The sequence below is a fragment of the Dermochelys coriacea genome, chromosome 25, assembly GCF_009764565.3.
Source record: "Dermochelys coriacea isolate rDerCor1 chromosome 25, rDerCor1.pri.v4, whole genome shotgun sequence".
Lineage (NCBI taxonomy): Eukaryota > Metazoa > Chordata > Testudines > Dermochelyidae > Dermochelys > Dermochelys coriacea.
This window is the reverse complement of record NC_050092.1, coordinates 13,767,117-13,785,133: the sequence shown is the minus strand read 5'-3', so window position 1 is coordinate 13,785,133 and position 18,017 is coordinate 13,767,117. Positions and strand designations below refer to the sequence as shown.

Here is an 18,017-nt window from a genome sequence, read left to right as displayed (position 1 = left end):
GGGTCCTGCGGCAGAGGGCAGCGATGCCAGGCCCGCTCCCGGCCTTCCCGGAGCGACCCAGAGAAGCGAGAGCAGCGGCAGGGCCGGGGAGATGGAGCGGCGCTGGTTTGGCTGCAGGTTCCCCCAGCAGGGTGACTGGCCCCGGGGAATCCCCGGTTGCTCGAAGTTTAAACAAAGCTGGTTGCTCACCGAAAGCTGCGTGGCAGGCCCCCAGGCTGCAAAGTGGGAGAGGAGCTCCCGGTCCTGCACTGAGCAGGCCTAACTGGGACACACCCCCATCCTGCAACCAGCCACCTCCGGCTGGGGCCCCTGGGCTGGGGGGAGAGAGCTCCAGGCTGAGCTCCCCTCCAGAAAAAGGGCGCTGAGCCACATGCTCTGGGGAGCGCGGTGCTGCTAGTGCAGCCACCTCTCAGACCTCCTCTACCTTGTGTTCCCCAGCGATCCCAGAGGAGCAGGAGCGCGGGGCGCACCTCCCTCCCTCCCTCTTTCCCCCTGCAGCTTGAACTGGCTCTCAATCCCCCTCCCCCCTTCCTGCACCACTAAACAGCGTCTGCGCTTCACCCCAGAGCCGCGACGTCTTTGTTTCTCCTGCTCATTGTACAGCACCTTGCACATGAATGAGCCTTGTTCCTATTAGCCCGGAAGTTCGACTGGAGACAGGCCCCGCCCGAAAGGCCCAGGAGCCGGAGAGTCAGGTCCAGAGACATGAGTCCACAGTTCATTCTCAATCAACAGCCAAGCCTTTATTTCATTAACTCCCCGACCACAACCGACCCCCCCACTGGCCAGAAGGGAAGCCCCAGCGGGTCTGGGGAGCCCATTTGTGACCTCTGGCTCTGAGAGCTTCCTGCAGGCCCGTCCCAGGTGCAGTCTGGCCCTAAGTCGCGGGAACGGAGACCTTGATCAGCTCTGCTGCTAAACTCGGAGCAGAGGGACCCCGAGCTCCCTCCCCTGTCGCTGGTGGTGTCCCTCGCCCGGCCATGCATGCAGCTCATGCAGCTGAAACCGAAGTCAGGCACGGCGATGCAGCGTTGTAGCGAGAGCGGGAGGCGGCACATGGACTGCATGCATCGGGGACGGGGAGAGAGCCCCAGCCAGCGGGACGGGCTCTGTGCCTCGAGCAGGGAAACACACTGCGAGCCACCGGGGCGACCACGGCCGACCCTCTGCACTTTTCATAGAATATCAGGGTTGGAAGGGACCTCAGGAGATCATCTAGTCCAACCCCCTGCTCAAAGCAGGACCAATCCCCAATTTTTGGCCCAGATCCCTAAATGGCCCCCTCAAGGATTGAACTCACAACCCTGGGTTTAGCAAGCCAATGCTCAAACCACTGAGCTATCCCTTGCCCTGGCCTAGGAAGAAGCGGGCATCTGCAGGGCAGGGGGAAGCCAAATCCCCGCCCCCTTTCCCTGGCTCCTCCCCCTCACTAGATTTCTCTCCCATGCCGAGCCCATCCTGCGTGGTGCTGATTTCAGTGGCGGCTGAGGGCACTCAGCCCTTGGCAGGATCGGGCCCTACATCTGGCCCTGTATTAATCCCCATCGGTCGCTCCACAGAGTAGCCCCCCTTTCTCAGGGGAATATCACAGGGGGCCCCTGGCTGGGGATCTCTTAGGACAGCACTGTGAAGACTGAAAAATCCGGTCACTTTTTTCTTTGCCCGGGATGGGGGAAAACCCCACCTGCGTGGCAGGAGCGGCCCCTACGAGTGCAGAGGCTGGATGGATGTTTGCAGGAAAAAGCAAGTGAATTGAAGCTGGCATGGTCCCCCCTCCAGCCCTCTTCCCTTCTCTATCACAGACCCCCTCCCCAGCCTGCCATGCCGTGGGACCGTCCCCACCTGCTATGGAAAGGGATAAGGGTGGGGAGGGGGTTCCCTTCTGTTTCTTGTGATGCTGTTACCAAGATATGCAAGGCCCCTGGGGCTCGGCGATCAGTACCACGGTCCTGGCTCACAGCCGGCTCCAGGTGGGAAGGGATGGGGGGGAGGGTACTATGGTAGCAGCTCTCCAACTGCGGCGTTTGTCTGACGGTTGCAAGAGCGGTTCTGTCCCCAGCAGAGCGGCCACGGCTGCCTCTTATACCCGGAGAGGCCTCCACTTGCCCGGTTCCTCCCTGCCCTCCTTGGGGGGCCCCTCGCTGGCCTTCTTGTAGCAGTAGACCCCGAAGAGCTTGTACTTCTTGTCCGGGAAGCCCAAGTTGCGGACGCCGGGCTCCCGGCCCCCGCAGCGTGCCCGGGGGTTGACGATGGGGTAGCGGATGCTGCCATCCTCCACCCAGCCCGCCTCACACTTGTCCAGCAGCTGGATCTTCCAGGCAGCGTAGAGCTGGCCCACCTTGGCCACCCTGGCACCGTTCTTCTTGCAGGCCTGGAGGGCCTCGGGGTAGCTCATCTTGCGGTAGGTCTTCAGGAAGTAAACTTTGCCTGGAGGGGGAAGAGTAGGAGCCGGGTTAAAGGGATGGAGCTTTCCCCCTCCCCCCGCCCCCGCCAAGAGGTGCAGGGCACCAGGCCCGAGACTGGCCATGCGGGGCTCGAGGCATCAGCCACGAACAGTGGGCAGGACCAAAGCCCATAAGGCCTGGCACCCACAGCTCCCATTGGCTTCTGGGGGAACCACGGGTGCTCGGCACCTCCGTGGATCATGCCTGTAACTGGTGGGAGGGGTCCCCGCCATGGGACCCTGTCATTGTCACCATGGCATGAACCGTGAGTGCAGCCAGGAGGGAGTAGTTACACGTCTAGCTCCGGGATCGGCCTCTCCATGACCAAAGACGCCAGGGCAGATCTCAGATCTAGCAGGGGGACACGGCCTCTCGAGGGGCTTGAACGGCCCTGTCTAGCATCTGTTGGAAGAAAGAAAGCAAGGGACGCTGCCGTGCTGGGTCATGTCAAGGCAGTGACTAGCCCCCGTTAGCCATGGGTCTCAGAGACCGGGAGGGAGCAGGATTTGTGGCTTCGTTGCCAACATCCCCTGTGCTGGGGGCCGCGGCAGCTGAGGCCAGGACAGAGCTCCAGCCCCACTGCGATGTTGGATTAGGATCTCTCCCATGCCCCCTGGGTCCGTGAGCGGTAGACAGTCGGCAGCACAAGGGAGCCGCGGAGTCCGAGGGGACCCCAGGGTGGATCTGGCTCCAGCAGCCTTGAGAAAGAATCCCCTTTGCAGCCATGGCACCCGAGCCTGGCCCCTCCCTGCCCCACAGGACACAGGTGCAGCGTGGCTCCCCCCGGCTTTGGGCTCCAGCCATGCCACACTGCCTCTTCCGACCCTTTCGCCCAAGGGCAAACCGGCAAGGAGCCCTACCAGTCCCAGCCGGATGGGAGGGACACACAGGCAGGGCTAGGCCTTCATCAACCAGAGGTGGGGAGCGAGCAGGGGAAAGCTGAGCCAGCCTGGCTGCAGGAGGAATAAAGGCAGCTCCTGGAAATCAATTCCTAGACACATCGAGATTGATGGGGGATGCAGCGCTGCGGCCGGTGATGAGTCCCCGTAGCTATTACATCCGCTATTTATCCCGCCTGCCATGATTAAATAAACATCCGCAGAGCCCCCTCTCCCGCACTCCACCTCCCTTCCCCCCGCCCCCAGCCCTGCCAGCCAAAGAGTACTGTAATTTACGCACAGGGACAGCCCCTCTAGCTCAGATTTGTCTTGTGTAGCCCTGGCTTCATCCATCATCCGTGCCTCTCTCTGTTGCAATTACCTGCTTCTCCTTCCCCCGTTTCTGCCCCGGGGAGGCAGGAATTACAGCACAAAGGACCTTGTCCATCGGGGAAAGCTCGCCTCGTTGCACTAAAGCCAGTGCCGCTGACAGCGGGAGCTAGTGTAAACGGCACCCGCATCTGTACCACCGCGTCGCCCCGAGCCGCTCTGAAGACTCAGGCGACGGTAGAAATGCTGGTGCTTTACCGCTGTTGCCCTGGGGGAGAGGTTCCCCCCCAAGGTGTGTGTGGGGACTCTGCCTGCATTGAGTCCTTCTGGGATTTGTGAGGGCTGGGGGTGGCTTTGCAAAAGGAGGGGGAAGGGCAGCAGCTCTTGTCTCTCAGTGCCTTGGAGGGGCAGGGGCCGGGGGGTTCAATGCCTGACGAAGGGGGGAGGATACAGCATGGGCTCGAGCAGGGAGGCACTCCTCACCCCGAGACCACTGGCTGTAGTGCGGTGGACTCCCTTGCATGAGGAGCTTCGCTGAGGCTCATCAAACTCACTGCACACAGGCCAGCGAAACAGCCCCCTGGTCCCCGGCTCTGGCCCGTCAGGAAGCCCCCGATGGAGGCTGGGCTTTTCAGAGCCCGAGCGAGCGGCGAAGGCTGCTGACATGCAGCGCCCAGCACTTCGCCGGGGGGGCCTGCCATCGCGCCCGGCAGCCACACAGCGCGACGGCGAAATAAACCAGCGCCAAGGGGGGAGATTTATGGGGCAGCCGTCAAGCTGTCCTGGCAATAAAAACCATCGTTCAAAGACATCAAGAGACGCCTCCCTCTTAGCCACTTAGCAGCACCAGAGCCGCTGGAAGCGAGAGCCCTCGGGTTCGCTCCCTCCTTGTTAGCCCAGCCCCAAATCCCAGCTGGGACTCCTTCCTCTGTGCGGAGAAGGGGGCCGACAGCTTAAAACCCCCGTCACCTTTAACAGAGAGAGAAAGAGAAGGCCGGGGCTGGGGACGGCAGGCGCAGCGCCATGCTCCAGCTGTGAGATGAAGTTGGGAGGGTCTCAGCCATTTCCCGCTGGGGCTCCCCGGCAGTTGGGCCCCCTCATTGGCAAGCTGAGCGGAGAGGCTGAGGGCTGAGCAGGCCACGGGGACTGAACCCCCAAAGGCGAGACGGGGGCGTGGGGAGGGGAGAGGCTTTTGCCGCAGCATCCCGCCCTCTCGTGTGGCTCCTTCTGTCATTGCTACAGAGAGCTGGGGGGGGAGGGGGCGGTGGAAGGGTCTCTTCTTTCCAAAGCGCCCTGCCCAGAGGCTGAGCACTGCCTAGCTCGTGTCAGCAGGGACCCCTTTGCAGTTCCCTCCTCCCTTAGATGGCGGGGTTGGATACGAAGAATCCCCTTAGTAATAATAGCTGGTGCTTCGTGGGGCCGGGAGGGGCGAGGGGGGGCTGAGACTCAGGCTGAGAGGCAGGGGGAGCCATGGGGCTACCCTGATAGCAGCCCCTCCCCTGCCCCGCCCCAGGGAGAGCTGAGTGAACTCACTGACTTCCACAGGACGCAGCACCGAGGGCAGGCAGGGCGAGACCCCAGCAACTGAGGGGCCCAGATCAATGGCTGAGGGGGGAAGGAGCCCTGGGAAGCCTTTGGGTGCTTAAAAGCCATCGTGTGACACTGATCCACAGCAGAGGAAGGGGGGAGAGTGCAGAGGGTTGCGTGGCTGCACCATTCAGGTGATGAGCTGCCTCAGTTCTGAGCCGATTCCCACCCCACTGCCCAGGGAGGCAGCGTAGTCCAGCGGTTAGGTTCAATTCTGCTTTGAGGATCTAGGCCCGACCCCACAGTCCGTGCGCCGGGACCCGGGCAGCGCAGGGGCTCAGAGGCAGCGTGGTCTGATCCACGCTTGGGGGGTGCTGGGGTTCCTGGCTCCTTACCCTCCCACCCCTTCTTTTAAGCTGTACCCTCCACTTCCACCCCGCAGCAGTGGCTGTGACTGTTAAAGGCATAAAAGGCCCAGGAGGGCTGTAACCACCCAGTGTGCTGCTCACTCAAGTGCTTTAGTGCCTAATTAACTCCCAATAATCCCAAAGCAAAGAACCAGGCATGTTCAGCCGCCAATTACCATGGGCTAATAGGGAGGGAGGACTCCACCAGCCGCACCTGAGCTCCGGGGGCTGCAGCCAGGTACACAGTGTTTAAATTCCCTGGGGCCTCAGCCCTACACTCCTTTCCCTAGCATTTCAGGCTGTTGGAGTCTTTGGGTGATGGGCTGGGGCACAGGCTTTCAGCCGGGGGTCTGCGGATTGTGTCTGAGATTTCCAAAGGGGTCTGCACCAGCATTTGAAACGTTTTAGGGGTTTGCAAATGAAACAAGGTTGAAACCTGCTGGATTGGAGTATAGAGGTGGAGCAGGAGAAGGAGGGGATGATGTCAAGGCTAGGCTAGGAATAAATAAAATTAAAGGGCCAAAACCCCCTGAGGCCAGGGCTATGGCCCAGGGTCCGGGATGGGCCGTTCTCTTCCCCATTCAGCGTCCTGTGATCTGGGAATGCAGCCTGCTCCTTCAGCGCCTGGGTGGGACAGAGAACAGCCGCTGCTCTGGGGGGCTGGGATTTGGTGGGGCGGGGGGCTGTCAGGGAGAGACGCATGGGCCTAAAGGAGGATTTCTGCTCTCCCCAGAGCAGGATCAGCATGTCCGTGCTGAGGGGCGACAGCGGCACGAAGGCGGGTTGAAATGGGGAACGCTTCTGGAAATGTCAATGACCCTTTTGCCCATTGACGAGACCTCCCTAGAGCTCCACCAGCCCCGTGCCCCCAGGGGACCTGCGGCGCACCAGGCGGGGAGGGGGATCCGCTTAGAAGGTAGTGCTGAGCGACCGTAGACCACATAGGAGTCAAGTTCAAGGGCTCAGGCCTTCTCGGCAAGTGAAGAAAAGAGCCTCAAGCTCCAGGAAGGGGACGGTGGCCGGCAGCTCCGTTCATCAGGCCCTGTGGAACTCTCTGCCACAAGGGTAACACTCGTCTGGGCAGGGGCCAGAACTTCCTCAGGGTCCAGTCCCAAGCGGAAGGATGAACTCCCCCAGGAACAAGGGGCCACCCCAAACCAGCCCACCACTCCAGGTGGTGCTCTGCCCTGCTTTCTCCAACACAAACACAACAGTGCAGACATCTAGAGATCCCAAAGCCCTCCCTGGCGTGCACAATCCCCCCGTAGGGGAGGGGAGAGAGACCAAATCCCATGTGACAGATGTGAGTCACACAGCTTAGTGGCCGGCTGGACAGCACTGAGATGCGGCAGGATGAGACCCTAGTAGAATGGGGCACCTGAGTTGAAGCCGTGGGGGGGGGATAAGAAAACACAGCATCAAGGAGCCCGGCTTGTTAGGCAAAGCACTAGGCTGGGGACTTGGCTCTCCCACAGCTGCCTGTGTGACCCTGTGCAGGCCACTCCCTCCCCTCCCCTTCCCACCCACACGATGTGCCTCAGTTTCCCCCTTTGTAAAGCGAGGATAATGAAACTGACCCGCTCTGCTAAACCCAACGTGCGCTAAGTATTACGGTCTTGCTGAGCATTCAGCATGCTCCAGGCCCGGCTGCAACCGCCCTGCGTATCTCAGCACCTGCCCCCTTGGCCCTGCCCCACAGAGGGAAGGGGGCTGTTACCGTTCAGGTTGGACGTGAAGCAGAAGGCGTCGTAGCGCTCGTCCTCCTTGTGCCGGTACCCATAGTTCCTGACCCCGACTGGGGTGTCTTTGCGGCCGCACTCGTCTCGGGGCCTGGCGATGGGGTACTGCACGGAGCCATCCTCCAGCCAGCCGGCGTTGCACCAGTCCATGCCCTCCACCCAGGCCTTGTGCAGCTGGTCGTAGGAGGCCAGGATGCCGTCCTGGGCCAGACACGCCTTCTGGGCCTCGCGGAAGTTGAGGGTGTAGCGGCCAAGGCGCGGGTGGTACGGGAAGATCACTCCTACAGGGACACGCAAGCAGAGCAAGGCGCTGGCTGGGGGGGGTCCTACAGCAGCCGCCGAATGGGGAGCTGCGCAGGGTGGGGGAAGGGCCGATGGCTGTCAGGCTTCAGGGCCCTAGCTGTGCACAGAAGGGGTCAGGAAGGGATTTCTCCCCCCCCACCTCCTCAAGGACATTACTTTACAATGTCTCAAGTGTATTACGGGTCCCCCCTCCACCCCCCTCCTCTGAAGCATCAGTTATTGGCCGCTGCTGGAGGAGGGAGACCGGGCTAGAGGGACCAACAGTCTGTTCCGGGGTTGGCAGGGGAAGTCCGGCCTCCGGATCCTGTGAGCCGACCTGCAGCCCACACGTCCTTGCAGAATCAGGAAGAGAACTTAAGACTCCGAACTCTCCTCACCCCGCCCATCTCCTCTCACCACCAGCCCCCACTCCCCTCCCAGAGCTGGATCCAGGACCCAGGCGGCCTGGCTCCCTCTCCTCTGCTCTACTCACATGACCACGTTCTCCTCCCAGTGCCCATCTGTCCCCGCACCCTGCTCTAACCCCCGGGGAGACCTGCCCCCCTGTGTAAAATAGGAACCGCCTGAACTTTCACCCAAAGCTTGAGCCTAATACCAGCCGACACCAGCCGATGGGCTGCTGTCAGGGTGGCAGGCACGGCGCGGGCGATGGGACTGATCTGCCCTGGCAGCTGCTGGGTTTTTCTCCGGCACAGGCACGTAACGCTTGCTTTTGAAAAGAAAGTAGGACAAGGTGAGTGGCGCCGCAGCTCGGAGTGACGGATGCATCTCTCAGCCCTGCCACCCCAGGCATCGGCTCCTCCGCCACCTTGCCCGGAGCCGGGGCCCGGGTTCTGCCAGGCTGCAGAGCGAGGTGATAGAGAGGCATGCTCCAGGTCGTGCTGTCCTCCCACGCTCATTCACATCACCCTCCCGCCGATCCAGCATTAGCCAGCCTGAAGCGACGTGGATGAGCTCTGAGGAAAGCAAACCAAGTGTGGCAGTGATTACAGCAGGGCAGAAGGGAGTCTGGCCGCCTGGGGGGCAGTGAAATCTAGCGGTTAGAGCAAAGGACGGGGAAGTCAGGACTCCTGGGTTCTATTCCTGGCTGGGTCATTCTCTCTGACCTTGGCCAAGCCACGTATCTCTCCGGCTGGCTGGCTGCAAAGAGCGGGTGACTCCTCCCTCCCCAGGCTAACGTTTGCATCGTTTGCAACAATGCTTTGAGAACCTCAGACACAAAGTGTATGCTAATGACCTCGCTTGGACATGTGCCTCCACTCAGGGTTCTGATTGCATGGACAGGACACTGGGACCTTGTCTACACTACAGGTTACTCCAGTATAATTTACCTCATTCAGGAGTGTTCATAATCCACACCCCTGAGCGACCTAAATTACACCCACTTTAGCGCCAGTGTAGACAGCACTATGTCAGTGGGAGTAAAATTTGCAAAACTAAACTCTCAGGCCTTGCCTACTCTAGCAAGCCCACAGCTGCACTGCTATATATGGTTTGCCGACATGAGTAGTAGTGTAGACGTGGCCTAAGTGGGTGTGCACGGTCGTTTTGTCTCCGTACGGTAGCCGGGCGCTGCAGTTCAGAGCTTTGGCGAACAGGATTTATGAGCACAAGCTGGCTAGTCAGGCCCTGTGTGCGTGCAAAACGGTGCACACAAAACTGGGTGTGCAATGCAGCCTGGGGCTCGCAGGTCTCCGGGGAATGCGGCCCTGCTAGTGTCTCCGGGATTCCCTTTACCTTCCAGATCCAGCTTCACCATGCCCGTGTCGTCCTCCAGCTCATTGGTGACCTCGCACTCATACTGCCCGTAATCCTGCAGGGTAACGTTGCGGATGATGAGGGAGGCGTCCCCTGTCCCATCCTCCTGCAGCGCCGTGCGCCCCCGGTAGATCCCAAAAGCCCTGCGCTCCTTCCCCATGGCCACGAAGACGTCCAAGAAAGACATCGGATCCATCACTTTGGTCCACTTGAGGCGGATCTCGGCTGGGTCGTGGGCTGACACGTCGTAGTGGTACCGGCAGGGGAGGATGATGGTCCCGCCCCGGTGGGTGACCACCTTCCCAGGCGCCGTCTGGACGACCACGGCCCCGCTCTCATCCTCTGCACACAGACACAAAGGCTAGCGGTGGCTTTGGGGGACACAAACCCCTCCTCCAGCCAGCACACCACCCTCTGCCCTGCCCCGCTGCACCAAACCGCAAACCAACCAGGGAACCAAAAATACAAAACTCTTCTGCTAACATTCCGGGGTGTGAGTTTCACACACTGGCTGGAGAAGGGCTGGATGGTCCGAATGGGCTTTTCCATCTCGCCCTCCCGGCTTGCTTGGAAATGAGAGAGCTGCCGCTTCTCCATGTCACACGAGGACACGAACGGGTGTGGGGCGCTGTCTGCCCTAGGATGGCCTGCAGCGCTGCGGGAAGGTTATTATGTGACGGCTAAACGCTCCAGGAGGGTTTCCATCCGTCACACGCCAGGCAGCCCTGAGAGAGATGGCCGGAGACAAACGGACCCAACCTTAGGAAAAGTTTGTGTCCATTGTCAGCGATTCAGCTCCTTAATGGATGCGGGGCGGGGGGGGGGTTGGAAGAACGAATCCACCCCTGCAAATGCACCTCAAATTTCCAGAGAAAGGAAATAAAGCTTCCTTTTTATTGGGGAAGAAAACAAGGTGATTCATGCTCCCTCCACCGCTGGTCTGGGTCTCTCTGACTCCACGTCGCTCTGCATCACGCTCCCTCGCTCTCCGGCTGGCCTTGGCTATACTAGGAAATTGCACCCGTTTAACTAAATCGATATTAAATGTCACGGAATGGCGCTAAAGGGATATGAACCAGATTTAAAGTGATTGGAGTGCATCTGCGTGGGGGCGTGAAGAAGGCGGCTGGACTTGGGCCGCAGGCAGCAGGCTGCGATTCCAGACGTCTGGGTCCATTTCCCAGCTATGCCACACACTCCCTGTGTGACCTTGGCCAAGGTCCTGAATATCCTTGTGTTTCAGACCTCACACCCTTTGTCTATTTAGACTGTCAGCAGTTTGGGGCAGGGCCTGTCTCTCACTGTGTCTGTGCAGCACCCAGCACGAGGGCTGCCCCCTTTTGGTTGACGCCTCTTGCAGCTCATCCATTGTAGTATAACAGCCTACTACTAGTAGTTGCTGATGGAGTTACTCCTTTAGCTCAGGAGACAGAGGCATGTGCTGAAGTCCTGGGTTCAAACCTTGCTGATACCCTATGGTGGGGACCCAGAGTTTATTAACCCTTCTGGACCTGGTACGATCCTGGTAGCACAAAGGAGACGGCCCAGTTGAGAATGAGAATGATCTTCAATGAGATGTGATACAATGGAGAAATCGGGGTGAGGGGGAGTGAGAGGGGACCCATCCGACGGGCTGAATAAAGGCACTGCTTGCTGGAGGTCTCAATCCCATTGGCAAAGCAGCATCCCTGTAATAAGGCAGAGGGAAGGTGCTCGCTCCCAGTGGTGGAGCCTGTCACACTGCAGAGCCAGGGTGGCCGGGGGCATTAATGGCCACCTCCCTCCCAGGAGTCATTCGTGCAGGCAGGTCATTCCCAAGCAGGGTCCCATGGGCTGAGGTTCCGCCAGGGGACTTGCACTGCAGATTCAGTGCCCGGCTGATGCAGTCCCAAGCACTGTTCCCTCTAAGCCATGCGCATGTGCATGCACACACAGATCCTAAACCCTGTGCACACAGCGAAACACCGCATGCACAAACATTTGCACAGAAGCACAAACATTTGCACAGAAGAAATTTTTTGTGCACACGGCCTGTCAAAAATTAGAGGGAACATTGGTCCCAAGCTGGGTGCCAGCGCTGCCAACAGAATGGTAGTGGGGCAAAAACCTGCCCAAGAGCCATTAATGCCTGGGTGACACTGTATAGGAAGGATCCATTTATAAATAGTTTATCAAGGGTTAATAACTGAGGAGTAGATGCTTTAATATGTGGTTACGTGATTGTCAGAGTCCAATAGATCAATGTTACATGGCACCGTAGTTTATAACCGTCTATAACACTACGAAGGACGTTGCTCACAACCAGAGAAGCCCGAGAAAAGGGTTTCCATCTCATGACCAATGTTGAGATTTAAAAAATAAAAAATTCCACGCAAGTTGGGACCAAAAGCAAAAATTTTGAATTTTTGCACTAAATGAAAATTTTTAAAAAATTCATTTTTGGTCAGTTGAAACATTTCATTTTGATTTTGACCCTTTTTAAAATTATGACTTTTAATTTGTGCTTGTTGTTTAACTTATGTGTTTTATTGTTGTTTTGTTGTTTGGTGTAGAAAATAAAGTAAATGTCTGCACACAAAGTCACTTTGAAATGACAAATCAAAATTTCCCCTTTTGAAAATATCGATAGTTTGAAAGCAGGTTTAAAACAAACAAACATTCAAAAGGAAATTTTGTCAGAACTATACAATTTCATGGGAAAATCTAGTTTCATTAAAATTTGACCAGTTCTTAGAACCACCTGGTACCAGCCAACTGCTCCTATCACCGTCCCACAACGTACTCGCTGGGTCAGTAATATTCTTATAACATCTCATGCTCATGTATGAACCCTTTAGAAACACAACCTTCCTACAAAGTGAGACCAATACCTGTAGCCAAGTAGCCCCTGGAGACCTCAGCAGGCCTGTTGTATAGGAGACAAAGGCTGCACAGACACACAGTGAGAGACACTCCCTGCCCCCAACCATGTTACAGACTAAATACATAAAGGGTGGGAGGGGAAACTGAGGCACCAAGCAGGGAGGTGACTTGCCAAGGTCTTGCAGTACATCAGGAATAGAAACTGGGTCTCCCACATCCCAGCCCAAGAGGCACTAGACAATCACCCTGTCCGTTTAAGGGGAAAGAGGGTCTTATACACTTTTGCAGGTGGAAATCAAATCTACCTGCAGGGTGCTGGGTGCAGAGCCCCCCGACTCCCCTCCCTGCCTCCTGTCTCATCCTGAGAGGGGAGAGTGAGTGATGCCCTTAGAATTAAAGGTGCAGTTGTGAGAGACGGGCTGGAGCAGGGGGCCAGTGCTGGGCACTGGTACTCTAGGGTTGTATTCCCAGTTCTGCCGCTGACTGGCCATGTGACTCTGCTTGGTGCCTCAGTTTCCCCATTTGGTGCCTCAGGGAAAAGGTTTGGGTGATATTTCTATGGCAACAGTTCCCCATGTCTCTGGGCTGGAACCATCCCTTCCCAGCCCTGTGTGGATCGTTTTTTGTTCCCTTCTCCCTGAAGTGACCATTCCCTTGGGGTGGGCGCGCTTGAGTCCTCCTTAGCGAGCAAAGTGGGGGGGGAGACTCCATCTTGGGGGAGCTGGCTAAGCCAGCCCCTCACTCACCTGACACGTGGATGACCTTCTTGCGCCCCCTCTCACTGAGCGCAGGCAGGGAGGAGAGGACGGCGATGAGAAGCAGGCACACAGGCTGCATCTAGCAGAGAAAAGAGGAAACCCCCATTCACCCCTGGCTGGCAGGCCTGGCTCAGAGCTCTAATGCCCTAGAGAGACCGGCACCCCCTACAGGCCTGCCCCAGAGCCCCCGGGTTAAAGAGCAAAGGGGGCGTGGAGGTTCCATTGGCTGACCCTTGTGCAAAGGTATGTTGGACAGTGACACAACCCGCGGGGACTCCTTCGAGGCTAGGGCAGAATCAGGGCCAGGCCAAAGCGCCCAGGACAGTGGCTTTCCTGGCATCAAGCGTGAGTGACCCTGTACGCAAAGGGGACGGGGGCAGATACTGGGGGTGAGTGCAAGAGAGAGAGGGAGGGTGGAGATTCGGATAGATGGATTGAGAGTATGAGAGACAGACAGCAGAGAGGTACAGATGACAAGGTATTGACAGATGCAGAAACAGAAGGATGGACGGATAGATAGCTAGATATGGCCGTGGATGGATGGAGAGAGAGAGAGGGATGTTTGTAAAGTGCCTTAAGACCGTGAGCTGGGCAGTGCAGGTGGGTACCACTCCCCCTCTGACTCAGTTTAAGTGTCACCAGAGGGCAGCACAGACAGCACCCCGTGGCATCCATGTGAGTTGCACATACACAGCCGCTCCCATCAGCAGCTGGGTACCGTTATGGGGCGGGCTCCACCCAGCTGGACACGTGGCTCCCAGCCCAGCCTGCACCGGGTCCCAGCGTCCCCAGTTACTCTGTAGATTTTGGTTGTGCTCGCAGGGCGCTGGGCGGTCCCCAAGCGCACGGCATCACGGCTAGCTCCCAGCCAGTGCTGCCCGAATCGCACTGCTGCGTAGGCCCGTGCCATCCCTGCTTGGCCGAGGATGCCCACAGGAGGGAAAGGAGGTGCTGTCCCCTCGCTGCCTCCAGCTCGGAGCGCCATACACCATTACACCAGCTGATGAAAGCAAATTGAATCAAGAGCAGGTGATGAAATTGGCTCTAATGCACTTATTACCTGCCCTGCTGAGCAGGGGGACTCAGCTTTTGCTCAGAAATATTATTTCTGAAGCCGGTGAATTGCACTGCATGAGGGAAAGGTGCCCAGTTGGCGCCTCCACTGAACTGGGCTGCCCGCTCCACCCCAGGGAGGCTGCGCCATGGGGCTCTCTGAGCCCCCAACTGTCCCCCTTTGCTCTGAGCATCTATGCGGGACGCTCCTCGGAATGAGGATGTAGTTGGTGGGATGGAAGCTGGAGTCTGTGTATGAGATGGGGCCGATCAGCTGCTCCCAAACTCAGAGGTTTGTGTTCCTTCTACCAGCCAGCATGGGCCATGACCACACCCTGGCTACACAGAGATTCATCGGTTCCTAGATCCCAAGGCCAGAAGGGACCATTGTGATCCTATCGTCTGATCCCCTGTATAACACAAGCCAGAGACCTGCCCCGAAGTAATTCCTAGATCAGATCTGTTAGAAAAACACCCCATCTTGACGTAAAAATTGCCAGTGATGGAGAATCCACCACAACCCCCGGTAAACTGTCCAGATGCAGCAATTCTCAGATTCCTATGTCCCATTCAGATGGGAAATGTTTAAGTGAGGCTGATGATTAATGACTGGATCCACCATGGGGTCCATCCAGGCCCGTGTCCTGTCACCAGAAGTTCCAGTAAAAGCCCTACAGTGATGGAACAACCCTCTCCCTGGGAAAGTCCTTTCCTGACTCCCGTTAGCTAGAGGGCAGCACATGTCCTGAAACAGGAGGGTTTAGAGCCAGTCCCAAACTCGTTATTTTTTAATCCTTGCAATTATAACTCAGCTGATGCCCTTCAGTCTTCACCCCCAGCCCTCCTGCTATCCTAGCCCTGGGCTCCCCTTTCCCCCTGCCCCAGCTCTTCCAGTGCCCCTCAATCCTGACCTGCAGCCCCCTCCTATCCCAGCTCTGGGCTCCCCCACACACCCTGCTTTGCTGGTACCCTCAGTCCTAATCGACAGCCCCCTTCTTTTCCAGCCCCGGCCATCAGAGTGCTGCGTTCAGAGTCTGGGCTAGAACCCAGCTCTCCTCTGGCCACTAGGCCCTGCTGGGCACAGAAAACAGCTGGCAGGCAGTTTCTGGAACCAGGATTCCTTGGGAATTGCTCTCACTTCCCTCCTTTCATGGGGCTGGGCTACAGTGTCTGCTTCCTGAATGCTCCCCCTGCCCACACACACACTCCTAGTGCAGCTCGAAAAAGTTGCTGGCCATTCCCAATTTCTTCCTCTGGCCCAGTGTAATGTTAGGAGGCTATTCCTGCCACCCACAGGGGAGAAGGGAGTGGTGCACTCACTGCCCCCTTCCTCATGGAGGGTTCAAGGGGACCTCAGCGGCATGAGGGTGGGGTGTAGGTGCCCAGGTCCCAGCCTGCCCTGTGGCTGCCAAGGCAGAACCCTGCCTCCCAGCACTGAACCTGCTGGACACATGAGAGGGGACAAGTCTTGGGGCAGGAGAGGAGACTGACTCTGCTGAGCATGGCCCGTTGGAATGGTCCATCCCTAAGATGGCCACTGCCCCCGGGGGGCAGCTCCCCTGTGCAGCCCTGCATCCCTCCAACTGTGTGGGAAGAGGCCGTGCCAAGGGACAATGATTCCCAGTCACTTGCACCTGTGCGACAGGCATGCCATGTGGGTGTGGAATGCTGGTGAGTCCTGCCCGCTTGGCCTGGGGGTCAATGCCAGCCCCCAAGCAGCGGAGCAGAGCACTGGCCTTGTGGGCAGGGTGGGGCAACTTTGCTGACACACAAACATCCCCTCCAGGCTGGGACCTGTGGCTCAACTGCCTCTCTGCCCTTGGTAACCAGAGCCAGAGCGTCTGCAGTTCCCCTTAGAAAGAAGGAACACGCAGGGGTTCAGTTCCCCCACCTGGAAGGACAAAGCCAGGGGGGCTGGGGGATCCAGCCACAAAAATGACAAGGTGGCACCGAATATTCTCTCTCTCAGGCCCACATGCTCAGGCAGTGTCTAATCGTTGGCCAGGTATGGGGTCGGGCAGGAATTTTCCCCAGGTCAGAGTCTCAGGGACCTGGGGCGGGGGGGAGTCACCTTCCTCTGCAGCGTGCAGTGCGGGTCACTTGCCTGGATTATCTCGGTGTATCTCACTTAACCATTTCCCTGCCATTGTGGGGGTGGGCGGCCACTGGTGCACCTGGATCCCTCCTGTTCCTTGCCACACAAAGGCCTAGTCCCCTGGCCGTCTAAGTCCAGTTGTTGGGTTCCGGGTGCAGGGTGGTGGGGGCGGCCTATGGGGTACGGGGATGGAGGATCATGAGGGTCCCTTCTGGCCTTAGGCCATGGGGTCCTAGCAGGGAAGAGCTGGGGGTCATGCTGCAGACGCTGCCGGGGGCTGGGGCAGGCTGTAAGGCCGCTTTGCCTTTGTTCCTGGCACAAACCCAGCTCTGGCCCACAGGGGAGATCTGCCGGCTGGCAGCTGCTCTCTGTGGAATGAGTTTGATGGGTCTCAGCCACAGGGGCTACCAGGGCAGTCTCAGCAGAGCGGGCTAGGATGGCATGGTGCCCTGGCTGGGCATGCCTCTGGCTCCGCTAACCTGCCCCGCCCCCCCCAACCTCCGCAGCTGCTGGCAGGGAGGTCCCGGCAGCCGGTCCCGCTGGGGACAGCCGGGGCCAAGGCGCTGCACTGCAGCGGATGGCGGAGCTGCGCGCCCCAGGGTACCCGGCAGGGCCCAATCCGGGCCGCGGCGTGGGGGCCGATCCCCCGGGGGCCGGTGCGCCCGTGCACGAGCTGAATGCAGGGGCAGCACCTGGGCAGAGGGGACCCAGGTTCCGCCGGGCTCAGGGCCCCGCAGTGGTACCGGCTCCATTTGCAGCTCCCTGAGCTCGGGTGCGGGGACTGACGGACGGATCCTCTCTCTCTGCTCAGCTGCCCGGTCCCCAGCTGCAGACCGGTCCGGGGTGTGTGGGGGGGAATCAAAGGCCATTTCCCCCCTCACGCGAGTCCTGCTCTGTGTGTCGCTCCCCCCCCCCCCGAGTCCTGCTCTCTGTCGCCCCTCCCCCGACCCCCGATCCGGCCCCGCAGACCGCGCCGAGCCCAAGGTGACCCCGCGGGGCGCACTCACCATTGTCCCGGGGCAGGGCGCGCGGGGTCCGGCCCAGGGCAGCCCCTGGCTGGCGGAGGTGGGCTCGGTGCATCCGAGGGGCCCGCGGGCTTGGCTCCTTCCCCCTGCCTGGGCCGCCCCCAGCCGGGTCTGCGAAGGGGGCGCCGGGTCCCTGCTCAGAGAGAAAGTTCCGCAGCGAGGCGAGGAGGGGGCCGGCGGGGGACTGGAGCCGCTGCAGTTATCGGCTGCGGATGGGCTGGGAGGGACGGAGGGGGCGGGGGGGGGAGACTTGGGAAGGAGGAAGGAGCCGGGCTCGGTCACTGCCGGGAGCTGGCAGCTGGGGCTGTGCCGCAGACAGCAGAATGCTCTGCCCGTGGGGAGAGACATGGGGTGGGTCTGCTACCGTGAAAAGGGGAGCGCCTAGAGACCCCCCCACCCCGATCAGGGCCCCTCGTGCCAGGCACTACGCAGACCCAGTAGGAGACAGTCCCTGCCCACAGAGCCCACAGTCTGAATGCACCAGACAGACAAAGGAAGGATCATTCAGCCCATTTTACAGCTGGAGCACGGAGCCCCAGAGAGGCCCAGGGACTCGCCCAGGATCACCCAGCGAGTCAGTGGCAGAGCTGGGCATTAAACCCAGAGCTCCTGAACCCAGGCCCAGGGCCCTTAACCACAAGCCCCCTGGGCTCCTTCATTCTCTTTCCCCAGGGCTCCCTCCTCCCCGTGCTGCCCAGCTCCCCCAACCCACCTGCCCTCCCGCGCTACAGGCAGAGCAAGTGCGCGCTGTCCTGGGCTGTGGCCGCTAGGGGGCAGCAGACAGGCTGATGGGATTCCGGTAGCCTGCAAGGGGTCCAGAGCCCGGTCCCGGTAGGGC

General features: G+C 59.3%; 1 protein-coding gene across 1 annotated transcript; it reads right to left on the bottom strand.

The window, feature by feature from the left end:
- Positions 1–567: 567 nt before the first annotated feature.
- On the bottom strand, positions 568–17,960 carry HAPLN4 (hyaluronan and proteoglycan link protein 4). Its single transcript, XM_038383983.2, has 5 exons — positions 17,162–17,960; positions 12,995–13,085; positions 9,366–9,728; positions 7,304–7,606; positions 568–2,427 (listed from the first exon to the last, which is right to left on the bottom strand). The coding sequence occupies exons 1-5, from the start codon at positions 17,525–17,527 to the stop codon at positions 2,081–2,083; spliced, it is 1,470 nt and encodes a 489-aa protein (XP_038239911.2). The 5' UTR covers positions 17,528–17,960; the 3' UTR covers positions 568–2,080.
- Positions 17,961–18,017: the final 57 nt, after the last annotated feature.

Coding starts and splice junctions, on each gene's coding strand:
- HAPLN4 (XM_038383983.2), bottom strand. CDS start 17,527: ATGTCTCTCCCCACGGGCAGAGCATTCTGCTGTCTGCGGCACAGCCCC. Junction 13,086..17,161: donor CGCCCTGCCCCGGGACAATG/GTGAGTGCGCCC, acceptor TTTCTCTGCTAG/ATGCAGCCTGTGTGCCTGCT. Junction 7,607..9,365: donor GGTGAAGCTGGATCTGGAAG/GTAAAGGGAATC, acceptor GTGTCCCTGTAG/GAGTGATCTTCCCGTACCAC.